Raw genomic sequence first — 16,495 nt, 5'->3', positions numbered from 1 at the left:
ATTCTGAGAGCTCATATGGAATCTCCACACAGGGCAGCTGCAGCCTGAAAGTTGTGCGGCAGCACCCTGATGCCTTAGCCCACTCTTTGAGTGATATTTTGCTGGCAATTTGCATCCACACTGCCTCAGGAAGCTCTGTTGCGCTGGCAGAGTGCATGGTAGTAGCCGCTTTCTGGTGTCTGGGTGGCATCCTTCACAGACACAGGGGAGGCCCTTCATGCTTCAAAAGATCCCTTTCAGGCACTCTAAAAAGCTTGGCTGGGAAGGATGGTTATCGAGCACTAGCTGCTGGAAACACTCAGATTGGGACCCATATTATCTAAGATCATGAGTCTAAAAATGCTGCCACAACCACTGTAGCACTCACCCTTCTTCAAAGTTGAGCTTGTGGGGATATATTGTAAATCAGACAGACCTCAGCAACACTGCAAGATTTTAATTTCAACGTATTTTCCTGGACTTCGACTGAGCAGCTATGTGATCTAAAAACCTGTAGATTTTCGGCGTTTTATGCAGCTGACAAGCAGCCAAAATCCGCATTTGCACCTATCTGCACAGTCAACGATGGAGCCGCAGGATGCCCCTAAATTGGCGATTTAAGATCGCGGTCCGGCATGTAAGGGAGGAATTCATAGCCGATCAGTTCCGGTACTCAGATCAGTGTATGAATCTCAGCAGATCCTCAAATCTAAGACACATCTCTTAGACAATGCATGGGCATTGCTTATATTGAAACTGTTAATTTAACAGTAAACAGAAGGCGCCAAGAAAATTTCGAACAAAGCGGTAACGTAACTTGCCCCAGAATTGACGTAATCCACCCAGAAATCCTCCTATTCTCGAAGAAGGACAAACAAGTCAATCACCGAAGACCCCTTGAAGTTTCATTGAATCGTGAAGAACGGTGGGGTTCTCAGAAAGGTGTCCGTGTGTTTCTGTGCTCCCATCGATTTGCACACCCGTGCCTGCGCACATTCCCCAGAACCATTTTCTCCACAAATCTGTCAGCCTGTTGCGGGGTCTCTAGGCAGTGATGTGGTGAGATGGACGGGGCATTAAGATATAGGGGCGAACGGGCTGCCACTCCTCCAGCCCCGAGTTCCGAAGATGGCTATGACACTAGTACTGCTCAAGAGAGCAGCAAGGTGGCGAACCAATCGCTATATCTCATGCCTTTCAGAAAAACAGCTAATATTTCGCAAATAAAGAGCCCCAACTTTCGCCGAATCTATGTGTATCCCACGTGTCGATGCTGAGCATTGGCAACAGATGGACCATTGCCTTTGATCACAAGGCCTTGATCAACATCTGCCTGCATGCAATATAACTAACAATAAATTTTACATTAATAAGTAGTATCTGATGTGTTAAATGTGACAATGACTTTGTGCATTCAGGGGGATGCTTCTAGTAAGATGCTTCGATACTCGGCAAGTCCCTGCCTCATATGGAAATCATTTAGCCTGAGTTGTCAGACTTTATTTCTTCTACGCCTGTCGTGTCTTTTCAACGCTTCTACCTGAGATCTATCTTATGCTGCAGAAGAAGAAATACCAGTCGCTGAAAGTGAGGGCAGTGTCCACGGTCATCATCATTGCCAGCTTCTGCGTGATCATCTACCTGGGCCACGTGCCTCTGATGCTGATGATCCTAGCTATCCAGGTAGGCCGACAACCAGCAAAGCCTCGCCTCCTCAACAAGATGCTTTGTGAACAGCATTCAGGCTACTGCTTGCTCAAGATAGAAATGCCCTGGTCAAATACAATTACAATTTCCAACCAGCAGGACGTTAGGACGCAGGTAAGGGGAAGATTATGCTTGTGGCCAACATGAGCTGACCATACCTTTGCTGGATGGTAGCTTTAAAACAGAGTGCAGCACTCATGCACGGTGATCTGCAGGGGGCAATGGTGAGAGAGCTGTTCAAGCTGGCAGAGAAGTCACAGAGGGAGCAGACCAAGCCGGCCGGCCATGGGCGGCTGCAGCAGTGGTACTTCTTCATGGTGGCCGCATTCTGGATGTACTTCAGGTGGGATATTTCTCCTTGACATACAAGTGCCTGCTTGAACTGCAGAAGCTCAAACAGGAGAGATTCGACACACGGATCGCGAGTGGTTTTTTATTCCTTTACACTGTCATGCACATCCATGCCACTAGCAAATCATCCAAATATTTGCGATAGTGTCATTCATCCTTCTACATAGGAGTGTTTTTGCTGAGTATGAGCCCGGTGCTGCGCGTGTCTCAGGTTCATTCGGAACCAGCTGGTGGTGGAGATCACATCGAATGCGCAGCTGGCACGCCTTTTTGGCTGGGCCTTGAAGAAGCACACCATCCTCACCTTTGCCCTCTACACAGCTGGTAAATTCTGTAGCGTTCCGCCAGTTGAAGATTTCAAATAGAGGGCTTACCCAGTCCTTGGGGACATGTCATTACAGTTGCCTTCTAAAAAGGACGTGCCGCATATGCTCCCTCCTGTGTCTCAATTGCTGTCCTGAAATGGCTAAGACAATATAGAGACACACAGCAACGAGAGGTTCTCCAGTTGGCCCTGCTTATGATGTTGGGTTGTGCATGCAGGCTTTGTGTCCTTTGTGCTCAAGCTGGAGAAGGGCTGCTACCTGTACCAGTTTGGCAACTATGCCTGGACGCACCTCATCCTCCTCTTTGTCTTCATTCCCTCGTCCTTCTTCGTGTCCAACATCTTTGACGGCATCATCTGGTTCCTGCTGCCGTGCTCCCTCGTCATTGCCAATGACATCTTTGCGTACCTCTCAGGTGCAAACCCCTGCATTCCCCAAAATTTCTGCCCAAATGACGCTTGCGATTGCATGCATGCACATGTTTAATGAGGCTCGGCGCAAGAAATCTTACCCATTTGCCATTCTTTTCAAAGCAAGGTCCTTTTGGTTATAGTCATCTCATCCACCTGCAATCCCATGCAGTTGTCAGTGTTGCTATGCACCACACACTGACCTCCAAGGGAACATCAGAGAAGTCATGAGATAAATTCTGACACATGCTGATGCAGGGTTCTTCTTTGGGCGCACGCCGCTGATAAAGCTGTCGCCGAAGAAGACATGGGAGGGATTTTTTGGGGGCCTGGTGCTGACGGTCATCTCCTCCTGGTTCCTGGCAGAGTTCATGTCCCGCTTCAATTGGATGATCTGCCCACGCACAGTACGCTCCTCAGACTCAATTTCCCCATCGAGCATCAACATCGCATGGGCAGGCTATGCATGCATGTCTCTAAGATTGCCCTAGGATCTTTGCCATGCTGTCTTGTCTCCCTCCAAGAATGGAAGCGATGCCAGCTCCGCATTTCCATATTAACCAAAAATCTGGCATGCTGAGCTGCTCATATTATTGTGAAGAGCAGCTGATATATTCAGCGATTGTTTGTGGGGATTGCAGGATCTATCCATGGGCTGGCTGAAGTGCAACCCGGATGAGATCTACGTCCCCAACAAGTTTGTGCTTTATGACCTGCCCGAGTACCTGCCTGGCCCCCTGGCCGATGTCACAAGGGCGCTGTCGCGCTACGTTCCCTCTGCCATCGCTGATTCCCTCGGCGGCCTCAGCGTTGTAGCACGCCCCATGCAGGTATTTAGGTCCATCCGCATGCAGCTAATGTCCATCTGTTCAGCATTGTTAAATTTTCCCCATTGCTCTGCCACTTCATCTACTGACCATTGAGTGGAGATGTACAACCATAAGTCTCCATTTTGAGCCAGTGTTCCCAAAGATGCAGACAGGCAATAATTGGTGTTAGTGCTCTGTGAGATAGGGAATGCATGTGTCTGGACAGCATTAGTGTGACATAAGGGAATGCACACTTCTTTTGAACGGTCCAGAGTGACACAAGGGAATGCATGTATTTCTGAATATTCCAGTGTGACATGAGGGGATGCATGTGTATCTGTGCAGCTGCATGCAGTGGTCCTGGCGATGTTTGCGTCGATAATAGCGCCCTTTGGTGGCTTCTTTGCGTCAGGCTTCAAGCGCGGGTTCAAGATCAAGGACTTTGGCGACTCCATTCCCGGCCACGGCGGCATGACTGACCGCATGGACTGCCAGGTGTGCTGATCTTGGTGGATGACAATTAGTCAGCTAGCCGCAATTGCCAAATTTGGGGATGGACATTCAGACATGAATGTGTTGAACGCATTCCTTCTGTTCTATGAATGCCAATAATCCTCATCGAGGTCATGGCATGGATGGATGCATGACGCAATGTGGGCCACATGTGGTGATCTACAGCGAGCCGGAGGCTCACACCCCAAAATTAGAATCCAGTGGGGTTTCGGTTTAAAGTCAGTTGGTTCTGACTGGAAGATTGTGCGTGCAGGTGGTGATGGCGATGTTCAGCTACCTGTACTTCAACAGCTATGTGGCCAGGGAGATTGGGGTGACTGTCGGCAGCGTCCTCTCGTCTGCCATGCAGGTATGCATGCATGCACAGGAAGTCCCACTGCCATGTGCTGTGTGTTGATTCCGGTAACACCACCTGCATCTGTCGTCTACTGATGCACTTGTGCTTTGCTGTACTTCTCTGCGACATGCACATGTGGCACAAAGGGCTCCCCTGACAGCTGCAGCGGCAGTGCGCATGCTTCATTGTCCCACTGCACGGCAGGCAGAACCCGCAGCATGCATTTCTCGCATCTGGACCGACCTCTTGGTCGTTTTCGGGGCCCTGATCTTGACCTCCAGGTCGCATGCTTCCTGGTCTGGTTGCAATGTGGCCAGGCTTCAAAGCATGCACTTTTCACGTACGGATTAAACCGATGATTGACCTTAGGTGTGTGTGTGTCTCTCTCAGCTGGACCCGGATGAGCAGCTGGAGCTGTGGGGCCTGCTGGCCAACATGCTGGCGGTGGATGAGCTGGTGCCAGGTCAGCTGCTGGGCCACGTCGAACGCGCTGTGCTGGCCGGCCAACAGCGACTGGCGCGCTACCACCGGCCCCGATGACAGCGCAGAAGCCCTCATCCCACCTTTCCCCTGTTCATTATGTGTATTAGTAGCGCGTGCCTGGTGAGTCATTGTCCGTGCTAAGTCCTTGTTGCTGAAGAAGACCAATCCTGTACATATTGAGTGCAGCGCAGCACAGACTGAGCTGTGAGACTTCCTCTTGCTGCAATGACTGCTGCGTATTCGCTGCCTCCTCATTAGAATTCTTGTGATGTATTTGCTACAAACGACGTGTTAGGGTCTCTGAAGCCGCGGCGAGCAGTGCACGTGAAGGTGAGAGATGTGTGAAGTACAAAGCACTTTAGGTGTTCAAATCAAGTATTGAGCTTGGCTGAGTCTGCCGGAAGGCAAGGCTACCAAGACTGTAAGCATGCCGAGTGCCGATTGTCTTTGTGCTAAACATTGTCTGCACTGGCATTCCTAGCAAGAAGCATTTTAAGCCACATGCCCCAACCACCGAAGGCATCTGCATCTGAATATACTTGTCGAATGCTTATATACGTTCATTGAAAAAAAGGTGAGAACAGGCTTTGCACCCCGGATGCCAATGGTTTTGGAAGAGTGCAAAACAAAGGCAGGTCAGGTTCCCTTCCCTAAAGATTTGATCTCGGCTCGGCCAAGCCTGAACGAACGATACACTCGTCACATGGCCAGAGTTTTGGCGGTCAATTGCTCGCCTTGCGGCACACATGAAGCTGGTCCCGGCTTATAGCTATGCCACAAGAATGCCGCAATTAGGTCGATTTACCTTCAATATACCGTGATGTTCCGAGCAGCCGTCGGGTGCTAAATTGTTGGGAGGTTTGCCAGGATTTCAGTTTGTGTGAGCTTTTAGGAGAGACACCTCTCCTTGCTGGGGAAAACGGCCTGGCAAATGTGATTTGGAACAAATCAGGGAGCTTCAGACGCAAGGCTTATATACCCGTAGAAGCAGCAGCTGAGCAAGGCACGGCTCTCCTGGTGGCGTCAGGTGCCAATCCCTGGACGGGTTAGTTGGTAGAGGGTTCGAGCCCCTCCCCTAACTCGGAATACCCGGGTTCGAGTCCTAATGCCTGCCAAAATCTAAATACATTTTTCTTGTATTTTGTTTTTCTGCTAGCACCGCCACTTGTTGGACGCCTTGGGTGGCGTTGAGCAGGGGGCTCTATATCTAACTATTCGACTTTGAGCCCCCTGCGTTGAGGGTCTTGCAGGAGAAACCAAACTATGTCACAGGAAGGTCAACAGTCAATCACATGAATGGCAAACAAATGCATCACCTCGGGGTCAAGCAACAGAGTGGTCATGCAAGGCAAAAGTCTGCAAGATAACGGTCAATCAGACGGTGGACAGCGGGCCTATGACCAGAAGCAGCAGCCAGAAATTGGAATTATTACTATTACTAAACGCTGCTGCCAAGAGGCAAGGTGCATCCTGCAGACTGCATTTAAAGGCTGCCACAAACCTAGCCCCGTGTTGGACTCGCCAGATCCAAGCAAGACCCAAACATGGCCATTAAATAGTCTTTGAAGAAAAAGATGGCACGCTCCACAGGCGCATCAACAAGCTGTGCTCCTGCAAGGGCCCTCAACGATGCAAATAACTGAGACCAAAGCTCTGCATACAGGCAGAGGGTACTATAGACTAATAGTAGTCTTTAGTAACCCCTGGAAAAGGACATGTGAGGGCTGAGATGCAGATCTCTGGCTGCTCAGGTGTATGGTCAAGGCATTGGCGTCGCCGCCATGTAGGCAGAGACCTTGAAGGGACTGCTGCAGGTGGGCGTCTTTCTTATAGTATTCCCCTATTAGGATCAAGGTTGGCAGCTGCGTATTATCGAGGTGAATGACATCTAAAGCTGAGGGTGAGGAACCTTCTGTGGCTGTCTCTCCACTTCGACGTGATGCAGCTCTGACAATGCTTGATGCACCCAGCACTCGCCAAGGTTGCTATACTAATGCTCAAAGAAGATGTGCAAAGTCAGCAGGAGTATCCACGATCCGCACTCTTGATGGAAAGTGGCAAGTCTGCTGTAAGTCTCTGTGGAAATTGATTGCGCATGCGCTTTCAGACTCTTACTCCACGCATGATATACACCGGCACGTGCAACAGCTAGCTGTCAGACACCATGCATGAGATGTTCACAGCGCTGCGCATGCGAATTGCTGTACTATACACCTCCAGAACCTGAAATCTGAACTCCAGACTGCATCTGGCTAGAATCTGTACAAGGAGTATATTGCAGCCAATGACTATACAATTAATTCGATCCAGAGGTTCTTTAACTCCTAAGTGGACCTAATCGTGCCTCTGCCGCATGAGGTGCCATCACACTTTCGCTTGGAAGTCCAAGTTGTGATCTGCCAGGAATTTTTGGATGTCCTGTAGCAAGGGTTCGAAAGAGTCGAACAAAGTTTGGAGATCCTGCATCAATTGCTCTCCAGGAGTGCCCAGCGCCGCAAAAAATGTCTCCCTTGAGGGCACAAACTGCACACAAACGCATATTTAATTTTGTAACTCGTTGAGGAATGAACAATCTATTCCCTGAAACCAAGCCTTCGGTTCTCAGTCCATACCTTAGCAAGCGCTCATGAAGGAAGGGTGTCTCACCTTCAAAACGACGGTGAAAGCTGCTGACGTGTACCATGTGTGATAGTTGTTGAGCGTCTGATAGTACACCTCACTCGCGGCAGCTGAGAGCGTCACTTCTCTGTCATCGTGTAATCGCTTCAGCAGCAGCAATATAAATTCGGTGGCCCTGCATTCAAGCAAAGAGAGATGAGGTCACACGGCGATAATTTGCTCAGTTGATGGGCTGCGCCATCAAGTTGTCCAGATCCCAGAGCCATGGTCTTTGCATCAGCTGGATCTACTTCTTTGATCTAGGCATGAGGTGCGCAAAGAATGCAATGTTACCTTTTGAGCCAGAGCAGAGCATTTGTGTCTGACTGCCCTCCCTCCTGCTCGCCCCGCTTCACCTCGTCCGTAATGATTGCAAAGAGGGTTGTGTATCTGGCATCCTTTGTCTGAGCTGCTGCTAGACGGTCAATATTGCCCCCTATGTCTCCCCGCACTATCGAGAAGCCAGTACCAAATTTGTCTGTGAGAGCACACCCAAAGAAGTCAAATGCAGCCGTAGAGATTCTAAGCTGGACGGCAGGATGAAGAATTGAGATTGCAATGATGCCTGTTGATAAGCAGGCAAAGCCTTTGAAACTAGTTGAGTGCAGACCGTGCATGATTCCCACCAAACATCGCCAGTGTGACTTTCTATATCATATGATCAGACAAGTGAGATGCCACTGTCACGCCAGAGCAGCCAAGGCCTGCTCCCTGTGTGCTGTGCTTGTGGAGATCACCTATGATGGGGAGGAGCCCTCTGCACGTTTCCAGGAAGTCTGTTGTGAGGATCTCCCCTTGATTATTTCGCGATCTTCGCGCTGTTTCCGCCATTTGTATTAAAAAATTAGACATCTTCCTCGTCAGACTGAGAAAGTATATGAGATATGAAGGTGTGATGACCGCCTGATCACAAGCCTTGAACAGACCACCAGCAGGAGGAGGAGCAGGAATCGACAAACAGGTGCCACTTTCAATCAGAGATCAACAATACATTCTGAGAGTGTTTGCTGCTCCTGCAAGACTCTCCCATTGGAAGTTTAAGCCCAAAATTACTTGCAATTCGCACGTGCTGAAAGTTCTGACTAGGAAATTTCCAAGTCATGACTGATCAGCCTTAAAGGCTGACGACAGCGGGTAAGGACTTTGTGGTCGAACAGAACCATAACATTCCATTCCGACCTTTCTGGCCACAACACTTGAAGAAACACCGATTATGTTTCTGTTAGGACATCGCCGCGTGATTTTCGGCTAGTAGTACCAAGGCTAGGTCAGGGCTGAAGTGAAAGCACCGGTTCCGACACGTCTCAAAGGAAACAATCTCTGCACAACAGTGCACAAAACATCAAAATAGATCACAGCTCTTAGATGTGAGGAACTAGAAGGGAAAAAGGTCTCACAAAGCTGTAGGTAGCTTTACGCCGATGTCTCTGACGTGCACCGAAACATCTGTAATAGAAATAGATGCTCCACCGAAGCCTGCATCGCCTCTGAGCGCGGCGTTATTAATTTATGTTGCCTTCTATGACTTAGTACGCCGTCTCATCAATTACCTGGGCGGTCACATGCTCAGTTCCGCAAGACTATTTGCAGATAGGCTCGTTCAGCACGACGGCAAAGGCAGTGCGCAGAATCTTCTTGAGCGTAGCTTGAAGGTGGCAGCAAGACAGGAGGCTTGTAGAAGGCGATGCCAGCCCTACCACAAATTTTCAGGGACACACCTGCCGACTCAGCTAGCTCCACGCGACAGGATGACGGTGAGGAAAGCTCCACCTCAACAAATGCGCAGATCTCCTGCCTTATGCTGCTGGTTAATGGCGTATAATGGCGAGTTTATCAACAACATCTGTAGAGTCTACCATCACTTTCCGTGGTCCGTGCTCAGGTTGTTTTGGACCTGGACGAGACGCTGGTGTGCGCCTACAGCCGCAACAACGTGCCTGCAGACCTGCTTTACAGCAGTGCCAAGTCCTTCGAAGTGTCCTGCGTCTTGGGAAACGGCAGGATGGGCGACGTGGTCGTGTTCCCTCGACCTGGAGTGCAGGCTTTCCTGGAGAGCCTCGCAGAATTTGCAGAGCTCATTCTCTTCACAGCGGGCCACCCAGGTCCGGCAAAAACAGCTGCACACCCAAATAGCTCTTTACCCAGGGCGGTGGTGTCTGATTGCAGCCTTGAATAGTTTGGCCTGATCACTAATTCTGCATGTCCTGCAGGGTATGCGCAGCTGGTGATTGAGATGCTGGACCCAGACAACCGCCTCTTTGCTGCCAAGCTCTACCGGTGATCAGGCCTGCTCACGCACTGTTACTTGTCTCTAGATCTGCATAGCCTCGTGTTCCATGGTGTTTCATCCCATCCTTCCTATTCTAAACCATGCAACTGCTAGCTGGGAATTTTGCACGCTTCTGGGAAATCGCACGGGCATGGCAGTGGCACCTGATCCCCTTGTTCGAAGCGGCATGTGACGGCGTGTCACGCGCACCAAGACTCGCCAAGTGTCATTGGGAATAGCCCCACAATTCATAATCGTCATTGGCAAATGCTGGAATCTTTGTCGAGGCGGGATCCGACAGCCTGCAGCACGCAGCTAGATGCATTGACTTATTTTCTGGGGCGTGGCCCCACAAAGGCACTCTTCTTCGGCAAGTGATCTAGACCTCGAGGTCTTATTTGTCATGGCGGCATGTGACGACGATCTGGGCGCAGGCCGGAGACGGTGCGCACGCACATGCAGGACTATGTGAAGGATCTGCGCCGTGTCGGCCGCTGCCTCAGCCGCACCGTGCTGGTCGACAATGATCCCTTCTCTGGCCTGCTCCAGCCCTGCAACGTCGTGCCGGCCCGCCCCTTCTACGGAGACCCCCATGACAGGTGCAGCACGCTGCAATATATGTAATAGGCCCATTGTGCCCGCTTCCTGTCTTGCTTCCATAATTGATCCATGACAGGTGCAGTATGGCTTGTCTGCATGACATTTCTACAGCACGAAGGATCTACTTCTCGGTCCCTTCTGACCGAGCTGTGGAGCTCAGTTTTGAGCTTGCAGAGATGAGGCATTTAGAGACAATTATGGGGCCTGTCCTATTTTCAATACTATTTCTCTTCAGAGTGCAGGGCAGGACTGAGGGCAGAATGCCAGGACGCGGTGCAAGGGGATGCAGTATCGTGTGCAATGCACGTCACACATTCCTACAGTGAATGTCTTGCAGCATTCTTGATCTGTATTGGTCTTTGCTGGCGCAGGCAGCTAATGCGTGATCTGCTGCCCTTCCTGAGGGGCCTGTCCACGCTGCCAGATGTGCGGCCGACACTGGCAGAGAGCTTCAACGTTCCCGAGTATTTTTCTAGGCACGGCTACTGCTTGTACGAGGATGCATCTGGATACCTGACAGCCGCAGCAACCATCATTTCCTGAGGGTGATTGCCCTGTACACAGGAGCACCTAGCGAGAGCTAGAGTACAGAGCGAGTTATGTATCATTCTGAGGATAGCGAGAGAGCGTCGATATGTATTGAGTGCATCGAGCGCAAAATTTTGAGAGTTTAGAGGGCTGCCTCCACTCAAGACCAGATCGTAGGAGGAGCAGCAGTTCAGTGCCCAGTATGTAGGCAGATCATTGATGGGCAATGCATGCTTCTACGAGGGGCCTGCAAAAGTTCAAGACCCGGTGAGCGGCATTAGAAGCATGTTGTTTGGTCTGCAGCAGTTGTCACGATGATAACATTGTTGTGACGGCTGCTGCCGGCTTTTAGCAGAGCTCAAGTGTATTCTTCATGCGCCCATGCTGCAATGCATGGGTGCTGTATTCTTTTGGCAGGCAGTCCTGCCCAATTTTGTTGGCGAAAGACAAGCGCTGTGAGAGAGCGGTGTCAGTTTTGGTGCTTCTTGACGTCCCACAAATTTTGGCTATTTGCTAATGATGTGTGAACTTTGCTGGTGAGATAGAGACGCCGCCTGCAGACTCTGATACAGAGAACAAACTTGGACGATGAAAACAAGTGAAAGCATAATACCACTGTGCGCGTGTGTGAGCGTGATTAGAGCTGGTTGAACTCTGCATTTGAGAGCGCTGCTGTGAGAGGGAGAGAGAAGAGAACGACATACTATAGTACATACTATAGCCGAGTCTGCACTGCTGATACCAGTAAGGTGCGCTGTGGTTGCACCTGGAATGTCATCACCGACGCCATTGCGATTCTGCCAAGGAACTGCAAAGTGCGCATGCAAATATTATAAGCACTGCCAGTGCTAGAGCGCTCTTTCACGTGCACATGTAAGAAACTCTTCCTTTCTCTGATCGATTGCGAGGAGAGCAAGAATTCTTATGCATGGTCAAATGATGGACTATGTCTTGATTCTTGATGTATTGACAGGACTGCCAGTGGGTCTAGGCAGACTTGTATGAGTTTACCCGGTAAGGGCCTTCACTGCAAAGCAAGAACTGGCTGAAATTGCTGATCAGCTCATGAGCTTACTAATAAGTATACTTATCAAGTAGAATTTCCTGGAAAGCATTCTGCGGGGGTGCCTGCGTTTGGTGTGCAGATCAGGCAGTATAAATTGTCTACTCAATTTACCGCTGGGTGTGGTTGATCAACATCTTGGGATTGTTAGCACAAGATCTGGTGTCCAGTATATTGCATGTGCATGTGCATGTAGGTAGGATTATGGCATTTTTCAACTGCAGCTTGTCTGCAGGATGCACCTTGCCTCTTGGCAGGAAAAGCGTGTAGTAATAGTGGAATATAATGTGCATGTGAATTTGGGGTTCTCATTGATTATATAGAGAGCAGAAATTGTGCATATGTCGTGAAGCGTCCCCGGAAAATAGCCCGGGTAGCTCAGTCGGTAGAGCGCAAGGCTCTTAACCTTGTGGTCGAGGGTTCGAGCCCCTCCTCGGGCGCTTCACATTTTTTGCCCGTTTCCAGGTTTTTGCCAAAATTGTCGGTCACATTCGTGACTCTCGTGCGAATTTAAAGAGCACGTTTCAGTTGTGTCGTGCTCTCTTCGGATTCTCTACAGAGATTGTTGCGGATTGCAGAGAGACCTGATCTACCCACGATATACGTCGATTCTTTGAAAAGAAAGGTGCGTGCATCAACGTCCTCGATGTTTTCATAGACAATGCAGTGATTTTTGATGGATAAACTTTGAGGCCGTTGATTTGTCTACATCAGATTTTTGCAACCATCTGGCATGGCTTTGGCAAGAATTTGATGGAGCATAGTCGTCGAGAACATGGCTTGAGCGTTTTTGACCATTGTTGAAAACGTGAATTTTCACACATCCGTATCACTTATCAATTAAGGGTCTATAACTCCTGCCTCTGGCTTGAACATACAGGTACAACAGAGAGATTTAATCAGCACGTGAAGAGAAGAATCTCAGGTGGTCACGCTTTCTCCAAAGATCGGTGCATCCATCGATTTGGAGGTGTTGCAGCTTCCGAACATGCTCTGTGTTAAAAACTGTGCAGATCTGTATTGATGCTGGATCCTATTTTGCTGATCCCTTTTTGCAAGGACATGAACGGTGACATCAATCAGATGGAAGCTCTGATCCCCTACTCTGTCTGTACAGGATGCCCCCCAGACGTCAAAAGAAGCCTGCTGCTCAGCAGTCCAGCAGCTCGATGGAGCTGCCTGAGTCAGTGTGGTCACAAGTGGCCAGGTACGTGACACTTGCAGAGTGGGGCAAAGCGTCGGGGACCTGCCGCACCACATTCGAAACAAAGCTGTGCATGGTGAAAATTCCTCCTGGGCTCTCACAGTCAGGTGGGTGCAGCCAAATCCTCTCTCTGAAGTAGTGGTGCAGGGCTCCCTACCATTCATTCTGGCTGCTGGTGTTTCCCAGCCATGTGAGGTATCAAGGAGAGCAATACAAAAGGAACTTAATCCTGAATTAATACTGAATCTACTCCGCTTTGGCGTGTGCATTTCAGGCGCACAGTGGGTTAGCAAGAGGCTGAGCTCTGCATCTGCCTTGCACCTGCGCGCAATTGAGCTGCAACGGCTCACAGATGCAATGGGGCAAGAATTTAACAACTTGAACAGCCTCCAGCAATTGGTGATCGTGGGTGTGCCCCCTGGGGCAGGGGAGGGGGCAACGGCACACATAATGCCCTTTCTCTGGCTGCTCGCCAGTGCTGCAAACTTGAGTCTGCTGAATGCCAACTTGGAGAAGGTTCCCTGGTTCCCACCGTTGCGGCAGCTGAAGCATCTCATCTTGCATTTCAACAACGACACTGGCAACGTGTTTGCATACATCCAGAATGCCAAGAAGTTGGAAACTCTCTCGCTGACATCCTCTGCGGGTGGGCTTGCAGCACCAGATTTAAATCTGGAGAGCCTGCCCTGCTTACGAGGCGTCGCTCTGCATTGCATTCGTCCAGCTAGTATGACTTTGCCCGATGCTTGTTGTCTGCACCTTAATGGCCTAGATGCAGAAGATTTCTCAAACGTGGAGTGGGAAGATGTTCTTGCTAAAGTGCACTCGTTCGATCTTGTACTCCGCCCCTTATGCGCTGATGTGCTGCCCACTAATTTTACCAGAATGAGGAATTTGACGGATGTGCGACTGGGTTTTTCTCAGCTGGGAAAACCAGGAGCTCATCTTTCTTTGGAGAGTCTCTCACAAGTGCAAAGGCTGCGCCTCTCCTGTGATAACATGTACTTGAAAGTGCCTGCTAGAGTGTCGTGGCGTGTAGCTTTCATTTACGCCAAGGATAAGCTGGGCATTTATTTTGCAGATACCATGCAGTTCGCAGCAGATGTGCATAATTCTTACTTTGAGTGTGCGTGTCTGGTGGGGCCATCTTTGTTCCACCTCAATGCGGCATGGACGGCTCGCCAGCTCCAGTGGAGGGCGTTCACTCACCGGGAAACAAGGACGGTAGTGAGGTGCCCTCCTGCTAACAGTACGGGCTTGAATTGGACATGTTGTTGTGGAGTGTGCATGCCTTGCCTAAAGAGGTCAGGTATTGCACAGATGGACTAGTCACCTAGGTGCCGGCATGGCAGTGCATGAAAGCACAGTGAGAGTCCGACCTGAGGGTGGTTGGAAGAACTTTGAATATTGCAGACTGCTCTTTGCAGTGGGACACTATGTTAGGGAGCTACGGAAGGAGCTCTAGGTGTACTTGACCTATTGAGGGTGGTTGAACTGTGATGTCATGGATTGATCAGGGTGCTTCTGTTGTGCCCAGTGTGGGAAATGCTCCCAGTATGGCTCCAGCCATGTTATTGTCACGAAGGCAAATTGGCCATTATTGGTCAGTGATGTGCACGGAGGACCGGAAGCGCTGCAGGCGCGGCCAGACAACCTCATGCTGCATTGCATGGCATGTTTCTGGGGTGCAGAAACAACCTGTGGCTTAAATGATGTCGCCACGCAGCATAACATTAGATTTATCTGGGGGCCGCATGTCATATGGCAGCATGTTTCAGCATTCCACGTGTGGGATGTGTCTGTGAAACAGGCCTTTATATGAGCGAATAGGTGAAATGACATCTAATTTTTTGGTTAAAAAATGTGAGGAACGCGCAGACCCGAGGCCCAACTGCAGCCGTCGCGGCCGTGGAGGACACTAGGCTATATCTGGCACATAATGAGGTCTCCGCCAAGAAACACACCATTACTGAAAGCTTGCACATCCCAACTGTTGGGGTGAGATGCATGCCTCCCAGTCGTCATCATCTGGGCAACAGGAACCTGTCCCGCTCGACGGTCCTGATCAGGCCCACACAGCAGGCCTCGCACCCCAATCTCTATTGTGGGTGCTAGCGTTTGCCGCCATTAGCGATCAGCGATAGGATTAATTTGCAGCATTGCAACATTCAAGTTGTTATCCAGCAGAATTGCGGTTGTGAAACAGGCTTTACATCGGCTAGGAGGGTGTAGTCAGATCGTCTCCATCTGGAGTAGCTTATTGTGATCCCTGCACGAACGTGACGAATAAAAAGAGACGTCTTTGAGCCTCCACCTGTGAAGGATGCCACCTAGACGTCAGAGAGCTTCTGAGGCCCAACAGGCTCCCTCCTCAATAGCGCTGCCAGAATCAGTATGGGCGCAAATTGCCAGCCATTTCTCACTCAAAGACTGGGCCAAGGCGACAGGAATCTGCCGCACAACTTTCAATTTGCAGCTGCGCAACATTGCAATTCCATGTTCGTTATCACAAGCAGGTGAATCCTGCCTGTCTGCGGAATGTGGTGCTTTCAAAGGCACAGCTGGTAATTGACAGACTCCATGTCTTAGTATTTTAAAGTATTTGAGGTCTGATTTAATAGCGGCCATTTGCAGGTTTGGCATGGGTCAGCAAGAGGCTGAGCTGTGCCCATGCGCTGCAACTGGATACAGAGGACTGGCAAAAGCTTGCAGACACTCTGAGGCAGGACTTAAACAAGCTGACCGGCCTCCAGCAGCTTGAGATCACGGGCGACCCCCCTGTGGATGGAGATGAGGCTCTGGCACACATGTTGCCGTTGTTGTGGCTGCTGGCCTGCTCTCCAAAGCTGACAGTGCTGTCAACCTGCCTTGGCGAGCTGCCTTGGTTCCCGCCATTGTTACACATCAAGCATCTTGAACTCATATTTGCAGAGGTCGTTGAGGTGGACAAGGTGTTTGCAGCCATCCCAAGTGCAGCAAATCTGGTGTCTCTCTCACTGAAAGCCGAGTACGGTATATTGGAGGCGCCAGAATTGCAGCTACAGAGCATGCCGTCCTTAGAAAGAGTAGGGCTTGTTGGCTTTCTTCCAGCTGCCATTCACATGCCTGAAGGTTGCATCCTGCACCTTGGCGGCCTTGGCCACGATGACTTATCAGGCAAAGAATGGGATGCTGCGCTTCCTTACGTGACCACATTCTTCTTTAAGGACTTTACTGTTCATATAGAGGACAATCTTCCTGCATATTTTGCAGAAATGC

General features: G+C 50.1%; 3 protein-coding genes and 1 non-coding gene across 4 annotated transcripts; 3 read left to right on the top strand and 1 right to left on the bottom strand.

Moving 5' to 3' along the window:
- Positions 1 to 870: 870 nt before the first annotated feature.
- Positions 871 to 4,972, top strand: COCSUDRAFT_28982 (phosphatidate cytidylyltransferase; the record flags this gene model as incomplete). Its single annotated transcript, XM_005648226.1, has 11 exons — positions 871 to 1,145; positions 1,398 to 1,430; positions 1,543 to 1,662; positions 1,902 to 2,029; positions 2,249 to 2,361; positions 2,581 to 2,778; positions 3,032 to 3,180; positions 3,415 to 3,603; positions 3,928 to 4,077; positions 4,349 to 4,444; positions 4,823 to 4,972. Exons 1-11 carry the CDS (start codon positions 1,044 to 1,046, stop codon positions 4,970 to 4,972), a joined length of 1,428 nt encoding a protein of 475 aa, XP_005648283.1. The 5' UTR covers positions 871 to 1,043.
- A 2,307-nt stretch (positions 4,973 to 7,279) lies between these two features.
- On the bottom strand, positions 7,280 to 8,190 carry COCSUDRAFT_83697 (hypothetical protein; the record flags this gene model as incomplete). The annotated part of the gene is made up of 4 exons (XM_005648309.1): positions 7,280 to 7,438; positions 7,562 to 7,709; positions 7,868 to 8,051; positions 8,184 to 8,190. 4 exons carry the CDS (start codon positions 8,188 to 8,190, stop codon positions 7,280 to 7,282), a joined length of 498 nt encoding a protein of 165 aa, XP_005648366.1.
- A 1,131-nt stretch (positions 8,191 to 9,321) lies between these two features.
- Positions 9,322 to 10,985, top strand: COCSUDRAFT_63263 (hypothetical protein; the record flags this gene model as incomplete). The annotated part of the gene is made up of 5 exons (XM_005648225.1): positions 9,322 to 9,327; positions 9,456 to 9,675; positions 9,784 to 9,850; positions 10,277 to 10,441; positions 10,814 to 10,985. 5 exons carry the CDS (start codon positions 9,322 to 9,324, stop codon positions 10,983 to 10,985), a joined length of 630 nt encoding a protein of 209 aa, XP_005648282.1.
- A 1,415-nt stretch (positions 10,986 to 12,400) lies between these two features.
- On the top strand, positions 12,401 to 12,473 carry COCSUDRAFT_t38. Its single transcript has one exon. It is a non-coding gene; the product is annotated as a tRNA-Lys (tRNA).
- The last annotated feature ends 4,022 nt before the right edge of the window (positions 12,474 to 16,495 follow it).

Source organism: Coccomyxa subellipsoidea (genome assembly GCF_000258705.1).
Source record: "Coccomyxa subellipsoidea C-169, whole genome shotgun sequence".
NCBI classification, from domain to species: domain Eukaryota; kingdom Viridiplantae; phylum Chlorophyta; class Trebouxiophyceae; family Coccomyxaceae; genus Coccomyxa; species Coccomyxa subellipsoidea.
Note: the sequence above shows the minus strand (reverse complement) of the source record. Positions and strands in the feature narration are given on the sequence as shown.